Consider the following 27,891-nt stretch of genomic DNA (forward strand, 5'->3'; position numbering starts at 1 on the left):
CAGGTGTCCCAGGTAATGCTCTGTGCAGGTGTTCTCAGCCAGGGGTTGACGAAAGATGCAGGAACCACATGCGGAACACTCAGGTACTCAAGAATAAAATGAACACACACACACACACATACTCTCTCTCTCTCTCTCTCTCTCTCTCTCTCTCTCTCTCTCTTTTTGTATTTTCGCTTCATACTTTTTATTTCGTAATTAGTATGTCTAATTTCCTTTCACTCCAGCTTTTGTTTTCCTTTTTTTTATTGTTTTATTTTCTAATGTAGCGGGGCATCAACACATAAATTGAGAAAATTCTTTTATTACGAGAATCTATTTTTTTTTTTTTACCAGTCTTTCTTTACTGCATCATTATAATGCTGACATAAACTACGGCAAAGAAACGAGTAAATGAAATAATATATGAAAGAAAGGAAAAGATTGAATGAACGAACGAACAAAAGGATCTACTGATTTTAATGTGCCACAGTGAATGAATGAAAGAATAAATGCATGAACGAACGAACGAAAGAATGAAATAGTGAACGAACGTAAGAAATAATGAAAAGAAAGCCAACGAATGAATCAGTGAATGAACAAACGAAATAATAAATAAATGAATGAATGAACGAACGAACGAGCAAAAGAAAGAATGAAATAATATATGAACGTACAGAATATTGAAAAAAAATATATATAAAAAGAACAAATGAATGAAAGAATTAGTGAAAGAAAGAATGAATATAACGATTCTGAAAACACCACAGGAATGAGAAGAAACTGTGCATATATTCAGATGAAGGAAGCTACGTGCAATATTACTGCAATAATGACTCATAACTGAAACTAACGGCGCATTCCAGTACAAAATGACTCGAAGCTTCATGAACCTCTACCTCACTCCGCCTCGTGCGCGTGAATGTGAACCTCGTGAGCTGAGGCATCGAGTACACGAGCCTGGATAGAAATTAAACAAAAAAATAAAGTAAAATAAAATAATATAAGATAAACGCATGTACAAAAATATGTCTGAACCATGGCGTGTATAGGAGGAAGAGAAGGAGGAGGTCCACGTACCCACTGGGGCCTGGAGAGGAGGAGGAGGAGGAGGCGGCATTAATGACACTTACAAAAAATCCCAAGTGGAATTGACAATCTGGTAAATAGATTTAAAGGAACAAGATAAAAGTCTGGCACATCGACAGATTTATGGGGACAAGAGGAGAAGGTGACTTGTAATGCTCACCAGGGTTGGCAATGAGGGCGATGGGGGAGAGGCGCCGCACCTCTGTGTCTGTGTCTATGCTCTCAATGATCATGAGGCGGCAACGCAGCGAGAAGCACTTCCATGCCTGCCACGATGGAACCACAGCACAGGAAGCATCACGGACAATGCCTGTGGGATGAGACAAAAGGAGAGTATGGGGAGTGTTAAGGGATCTCAAACAACAATAAGTCTTTAGTTTCTTAAGTGCCTGGTTTGGGTGCAGTGTGCGTGCAAGTGTGTGTTGTAGAGCTGTGTGGATATCTGACACACACACACACACACACACACTCACACACACACACACACACACACACACACACACACACACACAGGAAAAGTACAAGGAGACCTACATAGAACTATAAAAAGGGGGAAGATATGATAAAGAAAAGTAATAAGGAAAAGGATTTGTGGGTGATTATCCAGGACACACTGTCACCAGAGAAGCACATGTGGGAATTTTGGCCACGCATAGAGGATTTTTAGTAACATTAGAGTGGCTTTTACCTACATGGACATGAATATGACGAAACAAATAATTACAACCATGATTATGCCCTGAGTTAGAGTACGCTGCAGCAACTGAGGAAACTGGAAAGAATGCAGAGGACAGCAGCAAAGATGGTGCCAGAATTGAAGGAAAAGACTTATGAGGAGTGACTGTAAGAATGAGATTAATAACACTGGAAGAGAGAAGAGAAAGGGGAGACTTAATAACAGTGTGCAAATCAATAAACAGTATGGAAAAGTTAGACCGACAAGTTTTGGAGATACATGTAAATAAGGGAACAAGATGTAGAAGAGGACATACAAAAAGATTAAGAAGAGTAAATGTCTCGGTGACATCAAGAAATATAGTTTCCTATACCAAAGCACTGATCTCTGGAATAGTTTAAGCTGTAATAGTTTTACAGTTGCTAGTGTAAGCAAATTTAAAGAGAAACTGGATAACTGCAGCTATGGAGACAGGTCAAATGACATCAGGACCATAGGGGCTCAAGCATCACCTCCCCAAATATGGAGTTACATACATCAAAAGAATTAGCAACTCTTCCTCTGTCCAGCTATGACATTAATTTTTGCAACACTGTTTTTCAGCTTCCATATGGTTGAAGGTCCTGAAGTAGCAAATGGAGTCACAACAACTTATTGATATGGGATTCAAGTGTTGTGTGGGCTGGTTGAACTAAGGGGTGCATTCATTCAAGACCAGCCAGGCTCAAGCCCAGCGAGAGGGAGCCAGCCAGTGGGAGTGTGTGATGCACAGTGCATAACCATCTCTTGCTCAATCAGTGTTTTTCTCCAGAAGAAACACGTCACCCGGAGTCAATCACTGCACTGCTTACTACCCCTCCTCACGCTTCCTCACACAGTCCTGCCCAAACCTCCTTCATACCCAATCTTTACCTGTGACTAACCAGTGCCACCTGTTAATCCTTTGTCTCACTATTATTACTAACTCATGACTTCCTCTAACATAACATTCATTCACCCTTCAATTTGTTGCTTTCTTTTAAGTAACTAATGTACTGCAGTACCAATACTAGTATTTACTATTTTTTCAAAACTCTGAGTCTATTATACTTTTATTATTATTATTATTTATTATTTATTATCTATTATTATTATTATTATTATTTATTATTATTATTATTATTATTATTATTATTATTATTATTATTATTATTATTACTGTTATTATTATTATTACTATTGTCATACTATTTTATTTTTTCTTGTGATATCAGGAAGATGTTAATAATTTCATTATTTACTTCAGGTAAAACATTTCATTAAGGTTCAAATTCCAGGTCATGCAAAAATATATACACAAACTTAAAGGGAGGGGTTATATTTTACATGCCAGTGTGCATATGCAACTTATGATTTTTTAAAATTTTAGGTAAAAAAATTTTGAAGACCAAGGTTTTTATCTGAAACTTAGTTGAAATTTATATCTTTCTTAGAAGTGGTGTTATTGTTGATAAACTTTAGATACAGTTTTCTCAATTTAAAAAAAAATGGCACTTGAGTCTCTATGGTCCTGACGCCCTCAAATGAGCTTTAGCTCGTATCCTGTACAATACAACTAGGTAAATACAGCTAGGTAAATATGCACACACACACACACACACACACACACACACACACACACACACACACACACACACACACTGTACCTTTATTCGGAAACTTGTCAGCTGCCTCAATCTGGGATCCGTCAGGATTCTGTCTGATTGGAAGAGGAATCGAGTTGAGTAGTCTACTTTTGTTTTAAGGGACTTTCTGTAAATACCCTGAATTTAATAAAAAACAGTGGTTCTACATGATGGCAGCCAAGCGTGGCAGAAATGCGCCCATTTGGGATTATGTGGAGCTATCAATTCCAAAACAAGCAATATGTTTGGTCACTACAGTACCAAAGCCAGTAACTGCCACAACAAAACCAAAGAAAAAATCACTGGTGTAAATTTGATTTGAAAATGCATAATCTGGCATGTTCATCACCTCAGCCATCCACAGGCCCTTCTATTGAGCTGAGAAGATACTTTGAGGAGCCTCATTTATGCAGGGACAGCAATCCACTGGCGTGGTGGAAGCAACACGAAACCCTCTTCCCCAAGTTAAGTGAAGTGGCCAAGAAATTTTTATTCATTCCTGCCTCATCTGTTCCCTCAGAAAGACTCTTTTCCAAGGCAGGGGAGCTTATCTCCCACAGGCAGAGCAGCCTTAAGGAAGGGAATATAAATATGATTCTCTTCCTTAATAAGAACATGTGAAGAGCCGCTTCCTACCAGTGCCAAGTGATATCCTTCTAGATGCCTTTTTGTTCTATAGTATTGCATGCATTTTGTTTTCATGGAAACTTTTATGTGGTCATACTACTGGTCATACTGTAGTACTAATTAAATTATTTTCTGTGATATAGATTTTTTTTTTTTTCCTTTTTTTTACGGAACTGATGTGATAATACATTCTGTGATGGACATGATTTTATTGTATATATTTTCTTATTTTCCACTTGTTAACATCAAATACATGAAATGTTAAGTTGAATGTTATCTGTATGCAAAATCATGTATGGATGTAATCATATGCTTATCTAGTATCCATTGTAATTGTAAGCAAATATTAAGGAAATTAATGTAATGAAATCCAATGCAATATTAAGGAAATTATTGACTATGATAAGGAGAGAAGTATTTTAATTAATGGAAATACGCTGTGATGTCTGGAACAATATGATTTTTTTTTTTTCTCATTTCCAAACTTTAGTAGAGGACTCTTTTGTTACTACTTTCTTACTGTTATTCTTAAAATAGCAAAAACAATTATGATGCCAAAAATAATGTTAATGTATCAAGAAAACATTTGGAAATAATGTACCCTATTTGTCAATAAATGGAAAATCTATCATAAATGTGTATGAATAACTATAACATCCTTGTATCATTTAAAGTAAATTAATGAAAGTAATAGCAATCTGAATGGTTACTTATAGTGTGCGCCCTTCACCTTGCTGAAGTGTGTCTCACTCAACTATAACTGCACATGTATTTTCATGATTGCATATTTATATCATGGAATTCTTCATATAATATATATATATATATATATATATATATATATATATATATATATATATATATATATATATATATATATATATATATATATATATATATATATATATATATATATACACACACACACACACACACACACACACACACACACACACACACACACACACACACACACATATATATATATATATATATATATATATATATATATATATATATATATATATATATATATATATATATATATATATATATATATATATATATATATATATATATATATATATATATATATATACACACACACACACACACACACACACACACACACACACACACACACACACACACACACACACACACACATATATATATATATATATATATATATATATATATATATATATATATATATATATATATATATATATATATATATATATATATATATATATCCTTGGTAAGCATCATGGGAAACACAGTCTGCATCTCGGCAAATTCTAGCCAAAGGGAGAGAGTCGTGATGTTTGTAACATGTGGAGGGGAATCCTGGATTCTCTCCGTGGTTGGATTCCCTTGCAAACACCAACGAATCTCGTGCCTGGCAGACAATAGGAAGAATCTCGGGTGCCTGGGGCTTGTTAAGAACTTAAGAGTACATAGGATTCATGGAAGGTTCGAATCTCACGAATCCAACAGGGCAAGTAATCAGATTTGCGATTACCTGTTTTATAGAATCCTGCCCAGCCCTACAACTTATTAGATCCAGAGGTGAATGATGCTAAGAGGACGCCAGTGTTTCCTCCGCCGACGCCTCCGCCAAAAAATTTATCTCCATAGAACTTCATTATCCGGGACTTGGATGCCTGGTATTCACAAGTGTGTGATGGGGAGACACCCACAAACAGGGAGTGACTGGCATTGGCTGTCTTGGGGTGGAACTTGTGACTCAGTGAATCTGGCTCATAGATGATCTGCATTGCTCCCAGGGGACTGTCCACAGAGACAACCTGGGAGAGAGAAAGCCTTCCTCAGTCACACCTAGTGCAAGCATGTCTTCCTTCAATGCATCTATAAATTTTCTCTTAGGTCTTGGGGTCTTAAGGACAATATATTACAGCATTTTTGGAATTTATAGTGTCTCTCCTCCTCCTCTTCCTCCAGCTTACATTAGTGATGAGGGAGCTGGCATAGTGCTGGACATAGAAGCCTGTGTCTGAGATTCTCCAGGTGTAGAAGTTGTTGAGTCTGCAGCAGTCTGTCAGTGGCCCCGTGCCTCCCTTCTTCCATAGCTGCACAGTATACAAGGGTTAGGACAACACTGCTAATGCTACTGACTCTCTATCTCTCTCTCTCTCTCTCTCTCTCTCTCTCTCTCTCTCTCTCTCTCACTACATCTGCACACAGCAACAAAAAGGTGGCAGGAACAAGGTACAGTAGCACTAGTAGCACCAAAACTTCTCTATCTCTCACACTGTCTCTCTCTCTCTCTCTCTCTCTCTCTCTCTCTCTCTCTCTCTCTCTCTCTCTCTCTCTCTCTCTCTCTCTCTCTCTCTATGCCTGCACACAACAATGCAAAGTTTGCAGCAGTGTATGGCAGCACTAAAAATACTATAAATTATTCTTGCACCTCTCAGTCTCCGTCTCTCACCATGACTCCATAAATTGCATTGTGCACTTCATTCCCCATCCACCAAGTTGTGTCCTCGCACAGCTCTCCAAGGGTCTTGTAGCCAGCCTGTTCTGCACCTGTACAACACCATGAGAGACAAGAGTCAGCACCACAAAGACTAAAAAAGACAAACACACCACAACAAATAACCGATGTCTTGACACACATTCCCCAATATCCTTCACCAACACAAGACACAGAAGTTGTTATGTACCAGCAACAACATTGCCAGTCAGTACAGTGTTGGGTGCATTGTCCAGCTGAAAGGCACCACTCCAATTCAAGTTCTCTGTTTCCTGTCTGTCTTCATAAGTCCCCAGGAAGAACACAGTTGTGATGAGGTTCCACCTGTAGGTGTTGGAGCCTGTCTCGTGTCTTATGCCTGCCAGAGGGATGGAAAATGAGAGGGAAATGAGGAGAGGAAGTGCACTAGTGACTTCATTAATGAATTTCCACTTTATGAATGGTTTCTGTTACACAAATTACTAAACATGTATGATTAATTAAAGGAAAGGTAGTAAAAAGCTTTTCGTCTCATCAACTCCTCTCGTCTAACTGACTGTCTTCAGCCTCTCTCTCATTGCCGCAATGTTGCATCTCTAGCTATCTTCTACCGCTATTTTCATGCTAACTGCTCTTCTGATCTTGCTGACTACATGCCTCCCCTCCTCCCACAGCCTCATTGCACAAGACTCTTTTTTCTCTCATCCCTATTCTGTCCACCTCTTTAATGCAATAATCAACCAGTATTCTCAATCATTCATCACTTTCTCTGGTAAACACTGGAACTCCCTGCCTGCTTCTGTATTTTCACCTTCCTATGACTTGAACTCTTTGATGAGGAAAGTTTCAAGACACTTATCCTGTAATTTCTGACAACTACTTTTTACTCTGGGGACCAGCAGCTCAGTGGGCCCTTTTTTCTTATAATTTTGTTTTCCTTGGCTAGTGCCCCTCCTACATAAAAATAAATAAATAAAATAATAATAATAATAAAAATAATAATAAAATAAATAAATAAATAAATAAATAAATAGATAAATAATAATAATTAATTAAAAACTATAAACACAAACACACACACACACACACACACACATACCTGAATCTAGCACAAATAAATAGATAAGTAAATAAATAAGAAAAACCATATGAATACACACATAAAAAAAAAAAAAATAAAATAAATAAATAAATAAATAAATAAATAAATAAATAAATAAATAAATAAATAAATAAATAAATAAAACACACACACACACACACACACACACACACACACACACACACACACACACACACACACACACACACACACACACACACACACATGGTAGTGGAGGAGAACGTTATCTATCATGTGCTGGATTCAGGTGTGTGTATTTACCTAGTTGTATAGTACAGGGTTTGAGCTTTGGCTCGGACCCTGTACTATACAACTAGGTAAATACACACACCTGAATCCAGCTCATGATAGATAACGTTCTCCTCCACTACCATGTTCAAGGTCTTGATGAGCCCAACAGCCACATTATAGTTGACATTGAATGATGACCTCTTGACGTAGCTAGAATGGTCACCAATGGCATCAAGGCCCAGGAAGGCAATGGAGTAGCGTGGGTCAGTGATGTCGGTGAAGCCTTCCTGCCCCATGTTACGGAACTCCACGCCATCCACTTGGGCCGAACCTGAAGGAGGGACAGAAAGGACTAGTGGTGATGGTATTGGTGGTGGTCATGGTGGATGGAATGTAGTGGTAATAGTAGAGTAGTAATGGTTTTATTAGTGGTGGTGCATGTTAAGGACCACACTCTGAAAAACTTCTGGCTGCACCTCTGCTCTGAAAAGGCTGTACTTGAAGTTACACAGGTTTTTAAGGATGTTCTTATGGTTCTAGTGAGAAATGAACAAGATTCCTACATTAACAGCAGGAGAAACACTCTTGAGAACCTGGTCAGTCATCTCAGTGGCCTTTGAAAGCAGTCATGGTGAGAGAGGGAAGCGTTTCCTTAGTGTGGTACAGGGAGTGTGGTGGTAATTGTTTTAGCAGTAGTTGTTATAGTAGTGGTGGTGGTGGTGGCAGTGGTGGTGGTAATGGTAGTAGTAGTAGTAGCAGTAGTAAGCATTCAAAGAAAATGGAACAAATCATCATTAAAAACATCACTTGATCTTCCAGACTTACCAAAGCTTCATCACTTTATCTTCCAGATTCACCAAAGCTTTACCAATCAGCTTATCTTTCACTCAACAAAGCTTTACCAATCAGCTTATCTTCCAAACTCACTAAAGCTTCACCAACTAGTTTATCTTCCATTCTCACCAAAGCTTTATCACTTTGTCTTCCAGACTCACCAAAGCTTTACCAATCAGCTTATCTTCCAGACTCACCAAAGCTTAACCAACCAGAATATCTTCCAGACTCACCAAAGCTTTATCACTTTATCATCCAGACTCACCAAAGCTTCACCAATCAGCTTATCTTCCAGACTCACCAAAGCTTCACCAACTAGTTTATCTTCCAGACTCATCAAAGCTTTATTGCTTTATCTTCCAAACTCACCAAAGCTTTATTGCTTTATCTTCCAGACTCACCAAAGCTTCACCAGTCAGCTTATCTTCCAGACTCACCAACATAATGCTTGCCATTCTAGAAGACTGTGGAGACCAGAATTCTTCCCCCGTTGCTGTTCTCCGTGATTCCTTCCACCGCAATGTTCCGGCTCAGGAGACCGACCTCCCCAGCCAGTGTGATGGAAGTGCCGTCTGACAGCGTGTGTATCTCCCCTGGGTGGAGATACACAGATTTAATTGATGCCAAACTTGCATGTGTGTCTTTGTACCTGATGCTTGTGTCTATGGATTGCTGGGAAGGAAGAGTCTCTATTTATTCCTTGCATGTTCTACTCCTCTCATTCTGTCTCTTCTTGATAAATAGAAAGCTTTCATTGATTACACACTTGCTTCTGTCTATTCATATCTGATGCTTGTGTTTATGGATTGTCATGAAAGTGTCTATTTACGAGTATTTCTTGCATGTTCTAATTTTCTCATTCTGTCTTCTCTTGATAAATAGACAGAGATTTCACTGATGACAAACTTACTTTCTACTTATACCAGATGCTTGTGTTTATGGAATGCTGTGATAGAAGGATCTCTATTTATTTCTATCCTCATATGTTTTGGTTCTTTCATTCTCCTCTCATCTCCTTCTCTCAAGCCTCCACCACTGTGCTTCATTTATTTCTGTCCTAACAAGCTCTTCTATATCCATTCTCTCCCATACTGAACACTCTGACCTCCCATTCAACTGCAGGTAATTGTCTTGCACCCACTGCATCTACCACACTCAAATATTCCTGTCCTTACATGCTCTACTTCACTCATTCTCTCCAATACTCCAGCCACTCTGATTTCCCATTTCACTGCAGGTCACTGTCTTCCACCCACTGCATGTCACACTCACATACACTCACTTATTCATCTTACTCTCTGCCATTCTTCCTACAAGATCAGACTACCAAAGAATGCTGTGTTTGACACCCTCAGGCACTACACATTGCATTCCTTCTCCTTAACCTGATATATACCACAAATGTTATGCATTCTCCTTACTTCCACCAAGTGCTAGATGGAATTCTGGAGAAGAGGTGGGAGTGTAGACTAAACTAATGTTTCAGTGAGTGAAGGACAAGGAGCAAAACACTCACCAAGGTGCTGGAATTTGAGTGCTGAGTCTAGGGTGAGTGTGGCACCATTGATTGCTACCACTCGCCTCACTTCGCTCTCTGTTGCCTCTTTTCCTGTTGTTGTCACACCCACCTGAATGGCAGTGTGGTGAGAGGTGAAGGGAGAGAATGGGAGGCAGAGCAAGGCATGGGAGAGGAACACAATATGAAAAGGGACATGATCTAAGGAGAGATAAATGGAAGGGGAAGAGAGGAAAGCAGAGGGGGAGAGAAGTATGAAAAAGGGACAATCTGATAAGAGGTAAATGGAAGGAAAAGAAGAGAAGTTGGACTAAGACATGGGAAAGAGAGAGAGACTTAAAGAGAGTAAAGCAGAATAAAATAATGAGAAATAGAGAATAAGAAGAAGGGGATATAATAGATGATCCAATTATACTCTTCTTTTTCCTTCCCCTTCCTTCCCTGTGCTTCTCCTTCCTTCTCTCCCCTTCCCAAACTACCTCTGAAATATTAGTAAAATACAATAAACAATACCAATGCAAAATTTCTGTCCAACAACTACAGCTTTTCCTCTTCTTCCTTCCGATCTTCTTGCCTTCTGACTGAACCTATTCTTACCTCACCTAACCCAATCTAACCTGGCATCCTCTCACTCAGTTTTCTCCTTCTCTCTGTCTCTTAATCTATCCTAACTTAATTTCATCTTACTTTACCATGTATCTCACCTAACTTAATCTTACCTTAAGTTTCTTATTTAACTTAACCTAACCTAGTAACCTCACCTAACCTAACCTACTCATTCAGCTTTCCCATTCTCTCTGCCTCTCAATCTTACCTAACTTAAGCTTATCTTACCTGAACGTAATTAATCTAACTTTGTATCTTTATTATGCCTTCTCCTTCTCTCTGCCTCTTAATCTAACCTAACCTAATCTAACTTATAACTTAACCTTACCAATCCTAACTTAATCTAACTTAACCTTACATATCCTAACCTGACCTGACCTTACCTAACCTGATCTCACCTCATCTGACACCCCTCCACTCACCTCCTTATTGAGCCAGGAAGCATCAGGATCCTCGGCCAGAGTTATGTGGCCGGTCCCAACCTCCACTGTGGCCCCAAGCTTGTGCCATGATCTCCTGCACACCTGCCCATGCAGCCTGAGATAGCCAAACACACCTGCAACATACCAGACCTTCATTTCACACCTGTAGCTATCTTTATAACAAAGGTACAAGGGTGATATAAGCAAAATTTTCATGGTCAGTAATCAAGATAGAACAAGAAATAATGAGTTCAAGCTGGAAAATATTTCAATGAGAGAGAGCAAGGAACTGGTTCTCAAATAAGGTGGTAGATGAATGGAATGAACCCAGTAATCAGGTTGTTAGAGCCGAGTCATTAGGGAGCTTTAAAAGATGATTAGACAAATTTGTGGATTGGGTGATAGGTGGAAATAGATAGGCATGTTCTGTACAAGGACTGCCACGTGTAGACCAGGCAGCTTCTTGCAGCTTCTCTTGTGTTCTTATGTTCTTATTTTCTTCAGCCTCTCACTGTTATTTGCCACATCTCTCCTCCATCACCAGCTACTTTGAGACAAAACACTCACAGGCAACAACAAGGAAGTCACAGGTACCCACAACAAGACACTCACGGGTAAGAACAAGCTGCCTCCAAGCATTATAGGGACTACAAATTGCAAAACCCATTCTTTTTATCTCCTTTTTCCTTGTACGTGTTTATAAAGATTTTGTACATCATTCTTGGCGCTGTGCATTGTTGTTTATCTCAGTGACAGAGTTAATGCATTGTTAATTACCTTATCAGCAGTCTTCCTTCGTTGTGTCAACTGTTATTCTGTCACTAGTGTTTTTCTAGCCTTTATTGTAACCTTTGAGAATCAATAACAACTTTTAATAATCTTCTATAACCTGCCAGCCTCTTTTTTGCAGCCTCTCAGTATCATCAATGACCTTCAAATACTTCTTTACAACCATCTGAGCTTCTCTTGCAACCTCTGTTCATCACTAACAGGCTTTTAACACTCCCCTTACAACCTACCGCCCTTTCCTTGCAATCTCCTAGCACCATTAATAGATAAACACCTTTCCAAACTCCTTTACAACCTTCCAGAATCATCAACAATCTTTCAACTCTCCTATACAACCTTCCAGCACCCTTCCACAGTGTTCTAGCACATACCTATAGTTTTCCAGCCCAGGTTCATGCTATAGGCATCAACATCTTCAGGGTCCATCAGGTGAATGATGAGACTGTGGGTGAAGGGAGTGTCTGAGGAGTAGCCAGCCACTAAAGAGCCTCCCTGGTGGTGATGGAGCAGCAGAGTTGGTTAGGTGTCTTAATCTTAGTGCAGGGTGTGGTGTGTGGAGAGATGAGGAGGTGATACAGGCAAGGAGTGTTAACTGAAGATTAGATTAACACACACATACACTAGAAAAGTGGTGACACAAGCAAGGGGTGTTAACTAAGATTAGATTAACACATGCACGCACACACGCACACATGCATGCATGTGCGCGCACACACACACACACACACACACACACACACACACACACACACACACACACACACACACACACACAGGAGGAGGCAGTAGGCACCTGCCAAAATGATAATTACTCCCGGTGAGGTCTAAAGCACTGGATCAGGGGATGCTGTGAACTTATCATTAAAACCAGCTGTGACCTCACTGAACATTTCCCTTTGTGTCTCATAACACAAGGGGGCAGGACAACTCTATTCCTCCACACAAAACTATAAGCACCTAATAACACACACACACACACACACACACACACACACACACACACACACACAGACACACACACACACACAATCACCTTTCACTCAAAAAATTGAAATTATCATGGCGACTCTTACACCAGACTCAGAGTCCCCATCTGTGGAAGGGACCACAAATGTCCCCAGGTCGGACTGCTCTTCTGATAATGACCCTCAGTGTCTTGACACCCCCCTCAACTTTTTCATTAACTTCTGCAACATTCGCAGTCTAAGATCTCATTTTCAATATGCGGAACATCACCTCTCCTCTTCTAAATCTCATCTTCTTTTCCTCACTGAAACCAAGGTGTCAGAGGAAACTAACAGTAGCCCCTTTTTTGTTCCCTCCTACTTTCTCTATCCTCATTTTCAATCCAACGCTGGATGCTGCATTTATGTGCGCAATGACTTAACCTGCTCTCGTGCCCACGCTCTTGAATCTTCCAAGTTTACACATTATCTGGCTACGACTACAGAGTCACTCTCAAACTAAATTTATCTGTGCTGTATACCTCTCACCTAACTCCTCTGACTGTAAGAAATTCTTTGACTACTTAACTTCCAAAGTGGAGCACATTCTGACTCTCTTCCCTTTTGCAGAGATCTCTACTCTTGGAGACTTCAATGTTCACCACCAGCTTTGGCTTTCCTCTCCCTTTACTGACCATCATGTTGAACTAGCCTTCAACTGTGATATCCTCCACAACCTAGAGCAATTGGTGCAACACCCTACTTCTATTCCTGACCGTCTTGGAGATACGCCCAACATTCTTGACCTTTTCCTGACCTCTAATCCTTTTGCTTACGATGTCACCCTCTCATCTCCGTTGGGCTCCTCCGATCACAATCTTATATCTGTATCTTGTCCTATTGTTCCAATCCTTCCTCAGGATCCCCCTTAGCAAAGGTGCCTCTGGTGTTTTGCCTATGCTAGTTGGGGGACCTGAAGAGGTATTTTGCTGATTTTCCTTGGAATGACTACTGCTTCCATGTCAGAGACCCATCTTTGTGTGCCAAGCACATAACAGAAGTGGTGGTGTCTGGCATGGAGGCGTACATTCCTCACTCTTTTTCTTGACCTAAACCTTCCAAACTTTGGTTAAACACAGCTTGTTCTCGTGCTATACATGATAGAGAGGTGGCCCACAAAAGGTACTTAAGCCTCCCATCACCAGAATCTTATGCACTTTATATTTCTGCCCGGAACCATGCCAAGTCTGTTCTCCAACTAGCCAAAAACTCCTTCATTAATGGAAAGTGTCAACATTTTTCAAGATCTAACTCCCCTTGTTACTTCTGGCATCTAGCCCCCAAAAATTGCCAATAACTTTGTTTCTTCTTCTTTCCCTCCTTTATTTCAACCTGATGGCACCACTACTATCATATCTATCTCTAAAGCTGAACTCTTCGCTCAAACCTTTGCTAAAAACTCTACCTTGGACAATTCAGGGCTTGTTCCTCCTTCTCCTCCACCCTCTGACTACTTCATGCTACCTATTAAAATTGTTCGCAATGATGTTTTTGCATGCCCTCACTGGCCTAAAACCTTGGAAGGCTTATGGATCTGATGGAGTCCCTCCTATTGTTTTCTGAAACTGTGCCTCTGTGCTTGGACCTTGCCTAGTCAAAATCTTTCAACTCTGTCTGTCAACATCTACCTTTCCTTCTTGCTGGAAGTTTGCCTACATACAGCCTGTTCCTAAAAAGGGTGACCATTCTAGTCCCTTAAACTACCATCCTATTGCTTTAATTTCCTGCTTATCTAAAGTTTTTTAATCTATCCTCAACAAGAAGATTCTTAAACATCTATCACTTCACAACCTTTTATCTGATCGCCAGTATGGGTTCTGTCAAGGCCACTGTTCTGGTGATCTTCTGGCTTTCCTTACTGAGTCTTGGTCATCCTTTTTTAGAGATTTCGGTGAAACTTTTGCTGTTGCCTTGGATATATCAAAAGCTTTTGATAGAGTCTGGCACAAAGCTTTGATTTTCAAAGTACCTTCCTACAGCTTCTATCCTTCTCTCTGTAACTTCATCTCAAGTTTCCTTTCTGACCATTCTATTGATGCTGTGGTAGACAGTCACTGTTCTTCTCCTAAATCTATTAACAGTGGTGTTCCTCAGGATTCTGTCCTATCACCCACTCTCTTCCTATTATTCATCAATGATCTTCTAAACCAAACTTCTTGTCCTATCCACAACTACACTGATGATACCACCCTGCACTTTTCCACGTCTTTTCATAAATATCCAACACTTCAGGAAGTAAACATTTCACGCAGGGAAGCCGCAGAATGCCTAACTTCTGATTTTTCTAAAATTTCTGATTGGGGCAGAGCAAACTTGGTATTGTTCAATGCCTCAAAAACTCAATTCCTCCATCTATCAACTTGACACAACCTTCCAGATAACTATCCTCTCTTCTTCAATGACACTCAACTGCCCCCTCTTCTGCACTGAACATCCTTAGTCTGTCCTTTACTTATAATCTAAAATGGAAACTTCAAAGCTCATCTCTAGCTAAAACAGCTTCTATGAAGTTAGGCATTTTGAGACATCTCCACCAGTTTTTCTCAACCCCTAGCTGCTAACTCTATACAAGGGCCTTATCCACCCATATATGGAATATGCTTCACATGTCTGGCAGGGGTTCCACTCATACCACTCTTCTAGACATTTCTCTTCTAGACTTCTCTCATTGCCACAATGTTACATCTCTAGCTGTCTTCTACCCTTATTTTCATGCTAACTGCTCTTCTGATCTTGCTAACTGCATGCCTCCCCTCCTCCCACAGCCTTGCTGCACAAGATTTTCTTCTTTCTCTCACCCTTATTCTGTCCACCTCTCTACTGCAGGAGTTAACCAGTATTCTCAATCATTCATCCCTTTCTCTGGTAAACTTTGGAACTCCCTGCCAGCTTCTGTATTTCCACCTTCCTATGACTTGAATTCCTTCAAGAGGGAGGTTTCAAGACACTTATCCTTCAATTTTTGACTACCACTTTGGACCCTTTTATGGGAATAGCATCTCAGTTGGGATTTTTTTTATTGGATTTTTGTTGCCCTTGGCCAGTGTCCCTCCTACATAAAAAAAAAAAAACATGCATCAACACTAAAATGAAGAGGTGACAGAGGCAAGAAGTGTTAACTGAAGTGAAGACTAAGCAGAGATACAGAGACAAGACTAGAGAAGTGTAGCTTAGGCTCTGTATGTATATAACTAACACACTCACATACAGAGGCAAGGGGTGACAGAAGCGAGGAGTGTTAACTAAAGAGAAGACTGGACAAACAGAGATACAAAGACAACCAGAGGAGTGTAGCTGATGCCCTGTACACCACAACCAGCTAACAACACAGGTACCTACAAGGCAGTCACAGGTGCTGACCTCCATCACTGCTACTCACCTGGATGTAAATAATGGTGGCCTCAAATCTGTGGTCCATCGTGTCATCAAACTCAATGGTGCCATACACAAAGACACGGCCAAGCTTGGGTGTGGCCGTGTCCACAACTAGTCACATGCCTGTAGGGTATACCAGGGTATGATCAAGTGTAGTTGAGTAAAATGTCATAAGGTGTAACTGAGTGTAGTTTGGTGTGACAGGGTGTAGTGTAGTGTTTACTGGGTATTACTGAACATGGTTTAGTGTGGCAAGGTGTAGATAATTTATGCTTACACCCAAGAAAAAATCAGTTTCAGTACCAAGGAGACAAGAGAGAGAGAGAGAGAGAGAGAGAGAGAGAGAGAGAGAGAGAGAGAGAGAGAGAGAGAGAGAGAGAGAGAGAGAGAGAGAGAGAGAGAGAGAGAGAGAGAGAATTGTGTGTTACAAACTTACTGAGTTTTTATTCTAGAGTGGTGGATATAATGCAAGAAAGAGATGGATGGGCTGATTGTGTTTATTTAGACCTGAAGGCAGCCTTTGATAAAGTGCCACACAGGAAATTGTTGTGGAAGTTGAAGCATAATGGTGGGCTAAGGGGGGCTTGCTGAGATGGATGGAAAATTTCTTGACAAACAGAGAAATGAGAACCTTGGTAAAAGATCAAAAATCATCATGGAGGGAAGTCATAAGTGGAGTACCCCAAGGCTCAGTACTTACCAATCATGTTTGCAGTCTATATAAATGATATGATGGAAAGTGTGAACAGCTACACGAGCCTTTTTGCGAATGATGCAATGTTGCTGAAGAAAGTTGAGAGTGCAGAGGACTGTGAAACATTACAAGAAGACCTGAACAAGATATCAGAGTGGAGTTATAGATGGGAAATGGAATTTAATTTAAAGAAGTGTAAGGTAATAGAATTTGGAAAAAGTACAAGAAGAATAAAAGGAAATTATATGTTGAATGGTGTAAGGTTGACTTGGAACCTGACCCCGGAGAGACACATTAGCAAAATTACATTAGCAAAATTACTTGTTGAGAAGAATAAGGCAGGTCTTTGCATATATGGATGAAGAGATGGTCAGGAAGATGATCATGTTGCTGATAAGACCCAGACTAGAATATGCAGCAGTAGTGTGGTTGCCATACAAGAAAAAGGATATAAGGAAGTTGGAGAGAGTTCAGAGAGCAGCTACAAAGATGGTACCAAGTATCAGAGACTTGTCATATGAAGAGAGACTGGAAAGGATACATCTACAAACGTTGGAAAAGAGGAGAGAAAGGGGAGACATGATTGCAATATATAAAGCATATAAGGGAGTAGAGGAGGTGGACTAAAGCAACTTAATGGTCTGGGATACACGGAACACTAGAGGACATGGAAAGAGGCTGAAGAAGAGTGCTTGTAGAAGAGATGTCAAAAAGTATAGTTTCCCATATAAATACAACAGTAAATACACACACTTACTCTCAGGAATCACAATCTCATCTCCCTCCACGGGCAGGCTGTATTCTGCCTCTGTTGGGTGGCCACCAGTACTGACTGGCATATGCTTCCACGTCTCCACATCAGACCAGCGGAAAGGTGCATCTGGATGTGTTGTGGGGACTGGTCTAGGGTCAGGCGCAGAACATCCTTTGTGCTGACACCTAGAGAGAGTAGAGAGTAGAAAGAGAGAGAGAGAGAGAGAGAGAGAGAGAGAGAGAGAGAGAGAGAGAGAGAGAGAGAGAGAGAGAGAGAGAGAGAGAGAGAGAGAGAGAGAGAGAGAGATATTATTTGTAATTAGACTATATTGTGAAGATGATTCGGTGTTTCATCTTGACAGCTTGTATTGAGATTTTCAAGGGTGTTTTCATGATTCTACTGATAGTTAAAGAAGGGTATTGAGAGTCGAACAGATGCTCATAGTTTTCAAGGGTGTTTTTGTGATTCTAGTGATAATTTTGACAAGCTCTGGTGGAAGTTTTGGGGTTTTCAAGGATGGTTTTGTGATTCTAGTGATAATTTTGGGAGGTTACAGATAGTCTGACAGGCTCTGGTGAAAGTTTTGGGGTTTTCAAGGTGTTTTTGTTAGTCTAGTGATAAGTTGGGGAGGGTAATGATAAACTGACAGATTACAGTGGAGGTTAAGAGGATTTTCAAGGGTGTTTTTGGGATTCAGTTGGTAGTTTAAAGGGTACTGATAGTCTGGTGAATTATGGTGAAAGTTATAGGAGTTTTCAAGGATGTTTTTGTGACTAGTGATAGTCCAAAAACTTTACATCACCAATAGCAAACAAACACACACACACACACACACACACACATACACACACACATCATCGTCGAGTAAACAACCAGCAATCCAAGCTCCTGCAAAGAAAGATTTTGTTTGACCATGGCCACCACTAGGAGCTTAGAATGTGTTCCCGGGTAGGAGCTATGCTCAAGTAGAGTTCTCCTGTCTCCAGAAATAAATAAATAAAAGAAAATTTAAGTAGAGCTGTGCTCAAGTAGAGTTCTCCTGTCTCCAGAAATAAATAAATAAAAGAAAATTTAAGTAATAACAGAGGTAATAAAATGAGTAAAAGCTCCAGCAAGGCGGACGCCATAGGTGGGAGTGGAGTGTTGCCAACGGGGTCACCATTCCCAGGATTTGAGGAAGATAATGAACTACATGATAAAATGCAAGGAAGGAAAGTGGCTTTGATGGAAGGGATGATCAGTGACCTCACTGAAAGAGTGAAAAAAATTAGAAAAAAAACAACATGACCTGGAAGAGGAAAACAAAGAATTGAGGACTATGTGCTGATCTAAAAACAAAATTGAAGGAAAACAATGATATTATTAAAAAACAGGAAAATGAAGTGATAGGGATGAAAAGTGAACATCAAATCTGGAGGAAGGAAAAAAGGAAGAAAAAGTTAACTTTACAGAAATCATAGAAGCGCAAAAGAAGGAAAAGACAGATTTAAGTAAGGAAATTGTGAAAGTGATCAAACAGGAGGAATCGATGGTAAGGGACACAATGGACAAAGAGAAATGTATTGTTATATATGGATTAAAAGAGGAAACTGACCCAGTAAGATACAAGAGGGAAAAAGAACAAAAAAAGGTTGCAAAGGACATTGTAAAAAATATACAGAGAGAAGGGGAGGACTGGATAAGTGAAATTGAGGAAATACATAGACTGGGGAAGTATATAGAAGAAGGAGAACAACCAATGAAAGTAAAATTTAGGGCACAAACAACAGCCATGGAAGTGATATTGAATGTGTGGAAACTGGACAAGACAGAGCAATACAGGAAAGTTTGGATAAAGAGGGACATGAATGAGGAGGAGAGACTCAAGGTAAGCGATCTAATAAAAGAAGCAAAGGCAAAAAATGAGAAAAGAACAGAGGAAGAGAAAAAAAAGTTCTATTGGAAGGTAAAAGACAAGAGGCTCAGGAAGTGGTATCTGACAAAAAAAAAGAATAGAAAATGTAAATAATGTATGGAAAAATAAAAAGTGGACAGTGGCAAATACAAATATAAATGGTTTAATATCAATGTTGCGTGAATTGAATAATTATATTAAGATAAAGCAGCCCGACATCATGGGTATTACTGAAGTTAAACTAAATGAGACAACAGAAAATATAAGAATTGATAATAGTAATTATAATGTGTGGATAAAACATAGAAATAATAAGAAAGGGGGAGGAGTCATGTTACTTACAAAGAAGAGTATAACAGTGGAAGAGGTTGAAATAGGAGAAGGAATGGCGGAAGTAATTAGAATTCAAACAAAAAGGAAACGAAAAGGAAGAAGAGATTTTGCAGTGGCTTATGTACCCACAGAGACAAATGCATGGACACAAGAGGATTATAAATTATTGTTAAGAGATACTAGTAACCGTTTGGAGAGAATACTGGCAGAGAGTAACAATATAACACTTATGAGTGACTTTAATTGCAAGGAGGTATGCTGGGAAGAGTGGACCATGGATGGGGGAGACACGTGGAAACACGTGTGCCTTGGAGCTCCTCACTTTCCACATTTTTTCTGCTTGCTACACCCGCTTATTATCCAAGAACCATTAAGGGCTGCTCCGGGTATGTCTCCGCCATAAGATCCATACAAGAACCAGTACATAGAAGGATGTGAAGGAAGAATAAGCCAGCAAAACAAGTCCCCTGCCTCCGCCGCTGGACTGTTCCAACAATATTTGTCAAACGTAAACAAACCCCGGCTCGTCGCAGATTCGCCCCTGTACCTGTTTACTCCATTATACCTGCACGTAGTCTACTACTTGGATTCTCGCAAGCTAAATGGTGCAAACAAGGAGTGCGGCAGGGTCTGACGTAGCAGCTGTAGTATCTACTCCAGTTGGACAGAAGCAGGGGACAGCCATAGCCGAGATGGTCAAGACACCAACTCAAGCCATGGGACAAGCACCCACAACAAACATCCTTGACTTCATCTCCAGTGACATTGCTCGTCTGTCCGAAGAAGGTAAAGTGATAGTGAACACAATAGTGAAAGCTCTGTCTATTCTTTCCAAGGAAAAAGATGAAAAAATTGAAAAGTTGCAGGACAAAGTGACCTCACTTGAGGATACAGTCAGTAAACTTGAAAATCAACTAGATGATGTAGAACAATATGAAAGAAGAGATACTATAATAATTAGTGGTCCTGCATTGCCCAGAGAACAAAACCATGAAAACTCAACTGACCTTGTAGTGAATTCAGTTAAAGATAATCTGCACATCAATTTAAGTCATGCTGACATCAATGTTGCTCACAGGTTAGGTTCAAAAAGTCAAAACAAAGAGAGACCAATTATTGTAAAGCTGCTAAATAGATCAAAGAAGGCAGAAATAATGGATGCCTGTGTAAAAGTTAAACCTAGCCTCTATATTAATGAAAGTCTCACTCCAAAACGACGCAATATTTTCAATACAGTTTGGGGTATCAGGAAAAAAAACAAGGAGCTTTTCCAACAGTGCTACACAAGGGATGGAAAGATCTTTGTTAAATTAAAAACATCTAGTCAAAAACACATGATAACCACTGAACAGTCTTTGAACATTTTCCTAGATAAATATCCTGTTCTGACCCAGTCTTAAATGTGCTCTCAACTCAACATGATGCAATATTTCCTGCCAAACATTCTAGATATCTTTATGTCTATTTAATTTATATATATAATGTATTCATTATCCATTCCTGTGTATATATTTTATATGTCATATCCTATGCATGTCTCCAACTTATTATTATTCATCTTAATTTTTTCTAGATTTCATCATATGAAACTTTCTTTTATCATCTACTACTTTGCCTATTTATCTATTACTTTGCCAATATCTTGGGTATGAAGCTTTATTCTATCATCTTTACTTTGCCAATATCTTGAACATTTATAGTTTTATCAACTTAATCCTTTTGATCACCAAATTCTGCAAACATTTTGCAATCTACCTTCCACCCTTCTTATGACATACCTGGTAAGCCTTTCAATTTCTTTTTATTTAATTTTTATTTTAATTTTTTATTATGTATTTCCTTATTCTTTGATTATTCTTCTCTATCTCTACTTATCATATCCTTCCTTTCCTCTCCCTTAAACTTTTCCAAATCCCTTCCACTCCCTCCTCCCTCTCTGCTACCCATACTTGCCCCCTTTTCTACTAGCCTTTCTTAAATTCCCCTTTCTATATCATGAACTTTACTAGTGAGAATCTCCTCAATACACTTTTCAACGACTTAGAAGACAACAATGAATCTGATAGCATCGGCATAGAAATAATAAATTCCATGTACTTATCTCTTGAGTTAGATGATATCTGTAATTATCATGACCTTACCTCATACATGAATGTTATACCAAGAAGTAGCGCTGACTATATCAATATTCTCCATATAAATGCCCGCTCACTAAACAAAAATTATGACCAAGTAATCTCTTTTATCAAATCTCTTCCCAAACTCCCTGATATCTTATGTATAAGTGAAACCTGGCTCAATGCAAATAATGTTCACCTTCACGAAATTGATGGCTATAAGTCATATCATGTTCACAGGCCTTTATACTCTCCAGGTGGGGGTGTTGCAATTTATGTAAATATTGACCTACAAAGTGAAATTATTAAGGATTTTTGCATGTGTGATGAAAATGCTGAACTATGTAGTGTGAAAATTATTCTACCTACTACCTCCTACTCTGTTTCTTGTATTTACAGACCAAATAGTAAACATGCTAAAGTAAATGAATTTAATGCATATATTGATAATCTTCTTTCAAATAACTTTTTCACAAACAACAGGAATATACTCATAGGTGACTTCAATATAAACCTTCTTGAACATGTGTCACACCCTCCTACTAACTCTTTCATTACAACTATGCAATCAAACAATTACTTCCCACATATATCTCGACCAACAAGATTTTCAGACATAAATACAACTGCAGCCCCATCTTTATTGGATCACGTCTGGACAAACTTCAATGAACCAGTCTCTTCTGGAATTTTCCACTTTCCTATCAGTGACCACCTTCCAGTGTTTATCAATATTCCAGTCTCTGATAAAGTGTGCAATATTCACCACAAAGTTGATTTTAGGCTACAAAATAGAGTAAATCGGTTGAAATTCACACAGACCCTATCAAATACAGACTGGAATCTCTACCTCACTAGCAGTGACACAAACACAAACTGCGACATATTTCTGGATAAATTATATAAAATATACTATTCCTGCTTCCCCAAAATAACCAAAACTATCACATCCAAAAGACTGAGTAAGCCTTGGTTAACACAGGGGTTAATAAATTCAACAAAACATAAATATCAGCTGTACAAACTATACAAACTAGGGTCAATTACAATGGACCACTACAAACATTACAGAAATTATCTAAATAACTTAATAAAATGCAAAAAATCTGAATATTACCTACAAAGGTTTGCAAATTTTAGACTTAACACAAAAAAAGTTTGGGAACTAATTACCGAAATAGAAAACATTAATAATAATAACAAGACGGTCTCCCACACACTACACTATAATGACACAGTCCTGCACACTCCACATGAAATTTCAAATGCATTCAACACCTATTTTTCACAAATTGCACCTCAACTTAGTTCCCAGCTTCCTAGAGCTCAAAACTCACACATTTCTTATCTCAGAGGTAATTTCCTAAATTCCATGAATATTCCCATAGTGACAGGAAATGACATAGTAAAAGCTATTTCTGCCTTAAAAAATAAAAAATGCCCTACGGATGAAATACCTGTGAAAATAATCAAAGAGAACAAAAATCTTCTAGCAGAGCCACTCTCAAAATTATTCAATGATTCAATAAAAGATGGAGTTTTCCCTAATAGATTCAAGCTGGCAAAAATTATCCCTATCCATAAATCGGGAAGTAAAACTAATATCTCAAACTACCGACCAATCTCTATTTTACCAGTGTTCTCTAAAATATTTGAAATCATTATGAAGAACTTCCTCATGAACTACCTCAATTCACAAAAACTCTTAAATAATAGGCAATTTGGTTTCCGCCCCGGACTAAATACTTTTGACGCTATAAATGTGTTTACCTCTGACCTACACGATGCCTTGAATAAACATAAGTCTATAATATCCATTTTCATTGATTTCAGCAAAGCTTTTGACACAGTTGACCCAAACATTCTAATAGACAAATTACGTCACTATGGTATTCGCGGTTGTGTGGAAAATTGGTTCAAATCATATTTAACTGGCCGATCTCATTTTACATCCTACAGTAACTCTAAATCAACCATCAAACCTATACATCTTGGTGTGCCACAAGGTAGCATCTTAGGCCCTATTCTTTTCCTGATATATATCAACGATATCAGCAATGCCTCCACTGCTTTCAACACTATACAGTTTGCTGATGACTCCACCTTGTACATGATTGGTGATAATCCCACTGACCTAATCTACAGAGCCAACCTAGAATTATCTGCCTTTTCTGAATGGTGTCTTGCAAATCGCCTAACAATTAACACAGCTAAAACTTTCTACATGTTATTTACAAATACCACCACCAAATACCAACCCTTACCTAGACTTACCATATTAGATAAAGATATCACGCAAGTTTCTAAGACAAAATTTCTTGGAGTCACATTTGACAATAATCTTACCTTTAAATATCACATATCAAACCTTTGCCTAAAATTATCTAGATCAATAGCTCTATTGCTGAAAATAAAAAACTTTGTTCCAGTGGAAATTATGAAAATCATGTATTATGCCCATATATACCCACACTTAACCTACTGTAATCCAATTTGGTCCACTACCTACCCATGTCATCTACAAAATCTAAACATCCTCCACAAGAAAATTATTAGAATCATGACTAATAGTGACTTCCTCCAACACACACCTCCACTCTTTAAATCTATGAAAATCCTTCAACTCTCTGACTTATCAAACTTCTCTATTGCATCATACATGTTCAAATTGATAAATTCCAACAACAACAATACCCTGACCCTAACTCATAACCACTCCACACGCTACAGGCATTCTCTACAGATTCCCCATCATACCTTAACTCTCTACCAACACTCTCTAATGTATAAAGGTCCCAAAATATGGAATAGCACCCTGTCACATATAAAAAATTCATTAAGCGTAAATATCTTTAAGAGAAAACTAAAAGAATATTTATTGTCTCAATACTGACACATCTTGTACTTCAATCAATTTTTATCAATATCTATTATTTTGTTTCTTGGTATTGTAACCAAATAGTTCATATCCTCTGTAACTAAAATAGTTTATATCCTCTAGTATATATACATATTTATTTCTGTTTGTTTAATTATTCTCAAAACAAATATTTGCTTGTTTATAATCAGATTCCACTTCAATTTTCTCTATTTCTCATGTATAATTATGATTTTTCTCCTTTCCTTCCTGTTCTTGCAAAGCCATTTATCCCTAAATCTTTTGTTATTGCTATTTATTTATTTATATATATTTTTTTTTTACATTTTCTTCAATTAGATTTTTAGTTTAGTGTTGTTTTACATTTCAGTATTAAGTAGATATTAAGTGTGCCCAAAAAGCTTGTGCTTCATAACGGGCTGTTTGTCTTTCAATTAATTGTACCTTAAGCTTATATATGTACTACAGACAAACATAATAAAGTGTTTAAAGTGTTTAAAGTGTTTAAAGTGTTTACTATGACCCAGTGGATTGGAGAAAATACAAGATTTGGGGGTAATGAAGCGACATCAAGGCTAGACTTTGTTTACAAAGGAAATGGACATCATTGAAGCAATAAATTATCAGTGCCCATTAGGTAAAAGTGACCATCTGTTAATTGAATTCAGCATAGGCAGTGGTGCAACAGAAAACAGGAATGAAATTTACAAGAATGGGAGATATAATTACAAGAAAGCAGATTTTATCAGGTTGAGGGAATATTTTGCAGAGGCTAAATGGAAACAACTGTTCACGGCAAGCAGTACGCAGGAAAAGTCGGACATATTAATGGAAATTTTTAATGAAGGGGTCAGTAGATATGTACCAAAGATCAAAACAAAGGAAGTGAAAAAGAAAAAAAATTGTTTAATACGAGATGTATAACAGCAAGAAAAAGAAAAAGAAGCAACATGGAATAGATGGAGAAAAAAGAGGAAGTGAGAAATGGGAAGATTTCAAGAAGGCAAGAAACGAATATATCAGAATCCTGAGAGGTGAAAAAAGGAATTATGAGAAAGATATAGTTAACAAATGGAAAGGTGCGCCGAAGTTATTCTTCAGATATGTGAATGGGAAGATGAAAAACAAGTAAACAATAGATAAATTAACAAAAGATGACATTACATACGAAGATACATGGCTACAAGCGGAATTAATGAACAAGTGCTTCCAGTCAGTATTTACCAAAGAAAGCAAATTTGAAGGAGAAAGAGCATGGCACAGAGGCAATGTGGTGAGAGAGATACAGGTGGACATAAGTGAAATTAAAAAGATTATGAAAGATTTGGATATAAATAAAGCTCAAGGACCAGATGGAATGTCCATCTGGATACTTAAGGAATGTTGTGAACAACTGGCAGAAGGTATACACAATACCATAGTATGTTCTTTTAAGGAAAGAAAAATTCCTCTAGACTGGAAGAGAGCCAATATTGTGCCCATTTTTAAAGGAGGTAATAAAGAAGATCCATTGAATTACAGACCAGTGTCCCTAACAAGTGTGGTGGCAAAAATAGCAGAAAGAATAGTTAAAAACAGATGAATGGAATATTTAGAAGAAACACATACATTGACTGACAGACAATTTGGTTTCAGAAGTGGAAGATCTTGTGTCACGAATTTAGTGGGCTTTTATAGCAGAGCAACTGATATAATTCAAGAGAAAGAGGGTTGGGCAGACTACTTTTATTTAGACCTAAAAAAAAGCATTTGATAAGGTACAACACCAGAGACTGCTATGGAAAATTCAAAATATAGGGGGTTTGCAAGGAAACACACTGAATTGGATTACAGACTTCTTGAGGGATAGAGAAATGAGAACAGTAATAAAGGGAGAAAAATCAGAATGGTGTAGAGTTACAAGTGGAGTACCACAGGGGGACAGTCTTAGCATCATAACGTTTCTGGTGTATGTCAATGATATGATAGATGAAGTTGACAGTTATATAAGTCTGTTTTGCAGATGATGCAAAATTATTGAAAAGAGTGGAAAACAATATGGATTGTGAAATATTACAGAAAAATCTAAAAAAGATATATAAATGGAGTAAGAAATGGGAAATGGAATTCAATGCAAAGAAATGCAAGGTGATGGAATTAGGAAAAGACAAAAGAAGATTGACAAGTTCCTACACCACAGGAGAAATGGAAATTAAGAAAACCAAAGAATAAAAGACTTGGGAATTACAATAAGTGATAATTTATCACCAGTAAAACATGTAAACAAAATATTTGGGGAAACTTATGAGTTACTAAGAAAGATGAAAGGGACATTTGCTTTTATGGATGAAGAGATGATGAAAAAGTTGATGGAATATGTGATTCAACCAAAATTGGAATATGCCACAATTGTTTGGTCACTCCATAATAAAAAAAAGAATAAGGAAAATAGAAAGGATCCAAAGAGCTGCAACCAAACTGGTACCAAGTTTGAGAGATTTAACCTATGAAGAAAGATTAAGGAGATTAAAGCTTCCATCATTACAAGAGAGAAGAGAAAGAGGGGACCTGATAGCCATATACAGAGTTTTAAAGGGTAAGGATCAAGTTGACAAAGAAGACTTATTTGTGTGGGACTCAAGAGCTACAAGAGGACATGGAGTGAAACTGAAGAAAACAGCAAGTAGAAGAGATGTCAAGAAATATATTTCCAAAATAGAAGCATAGAAATATGGAACAACTTAGATGAAACAGTGGTACAATAAAAAAATATTCATGAATTTAAAGTTAAGCTGGATGCTTATAGATATAGAGACAGGACAGCACGAGCA

The 27,891-nt window shown here is 38.3% G+C and overlaps 1 protein-coding gene across 3 annotated transcripts in view; it reads right to left on the reverse strand.

The window, feature by feature from the left end:
* Window positions 1–204: 204 nt before the first annotated feature.
* The window catches only part of LOC135113799 (fibrocystin-L-like), a 28,536-nt gene continuing 849 nt past the window's right edge, over window positions 205–27,891 (reverse strand). Inside the window, exons 2-14 of one of the 3 annotated variants that reach the window (XM_064029416.1) lie at window positions 17,863–18,044; window positions 16,416–16,534; window positions 12,404–12,474; window positions 11,244–11,377; window positions 10,216–10,327; window positions 7,966–8,196; window positions 6,723–6,890; window positions 6,488–6,585; window positions 6,006–6,128; window positions 5,561–5,846; window positions 3,430–3,482; window positions 1,229–1,378; window positions 205–1,069 (exon numbers count right to left, since the gene is read on the reverse strand). In XM_064029416.1, coding sequence (XP_063885486.1) covers window positions 5,586–5,846; window positions 6,006–6,128; window positions 6,488–6,585; window positions 6,723–6,890; window positions 7,966–8,196; window positions 10,216–10,327; window positions 11,244–11,377; window positions 12,404–12,474; window positions 16,416–16,480 — 1,263 coding nt within the window. In that variant the 5' untranslated portion in view covers window positions 16,481–16,534; window positions 17,863–18,044 and the 3' untranslated portion in view covers window positions 205–1,069; window positions 1,229–1,378; window positions 3,430–3,482; window positions 5,561–5,585. Of the gene's footprint in view, window positions 1,070–1,228; window positions 1,379–3,429; window positions 3,483–5,560; window positions 5,847–6,005; window positions 6,129–6,487; window positions 6,586–6,722; window positions 6,891–7,965; window positions 8,197–10,215; window positions 10,328–11,243; window positions 11,378–12,403; window positions 12,625–16,415; window positions 16,535–17,862; window positions 18,045–27,891 lie in introns of those variants that run through there. The other 2 variants (XM_064029415.1, XM_064029417.1) reach the window with 2 other exon arrangements.

This window comes from Scylla paramamosain, chromosome 26 (genome assembly GCF_035594125.1).
Source record: "Scylla paramamosain isolate STU-SP2022 chromosome 26, ASM3559412v1, whole genome shotgun sequence".
NCBI classification, from domain to species: Eukaryota; Metazoa; Arthropoda; class Malacostraca; order Decapoda; family Portunidae; genus Scylla; species Scylla paramamosain.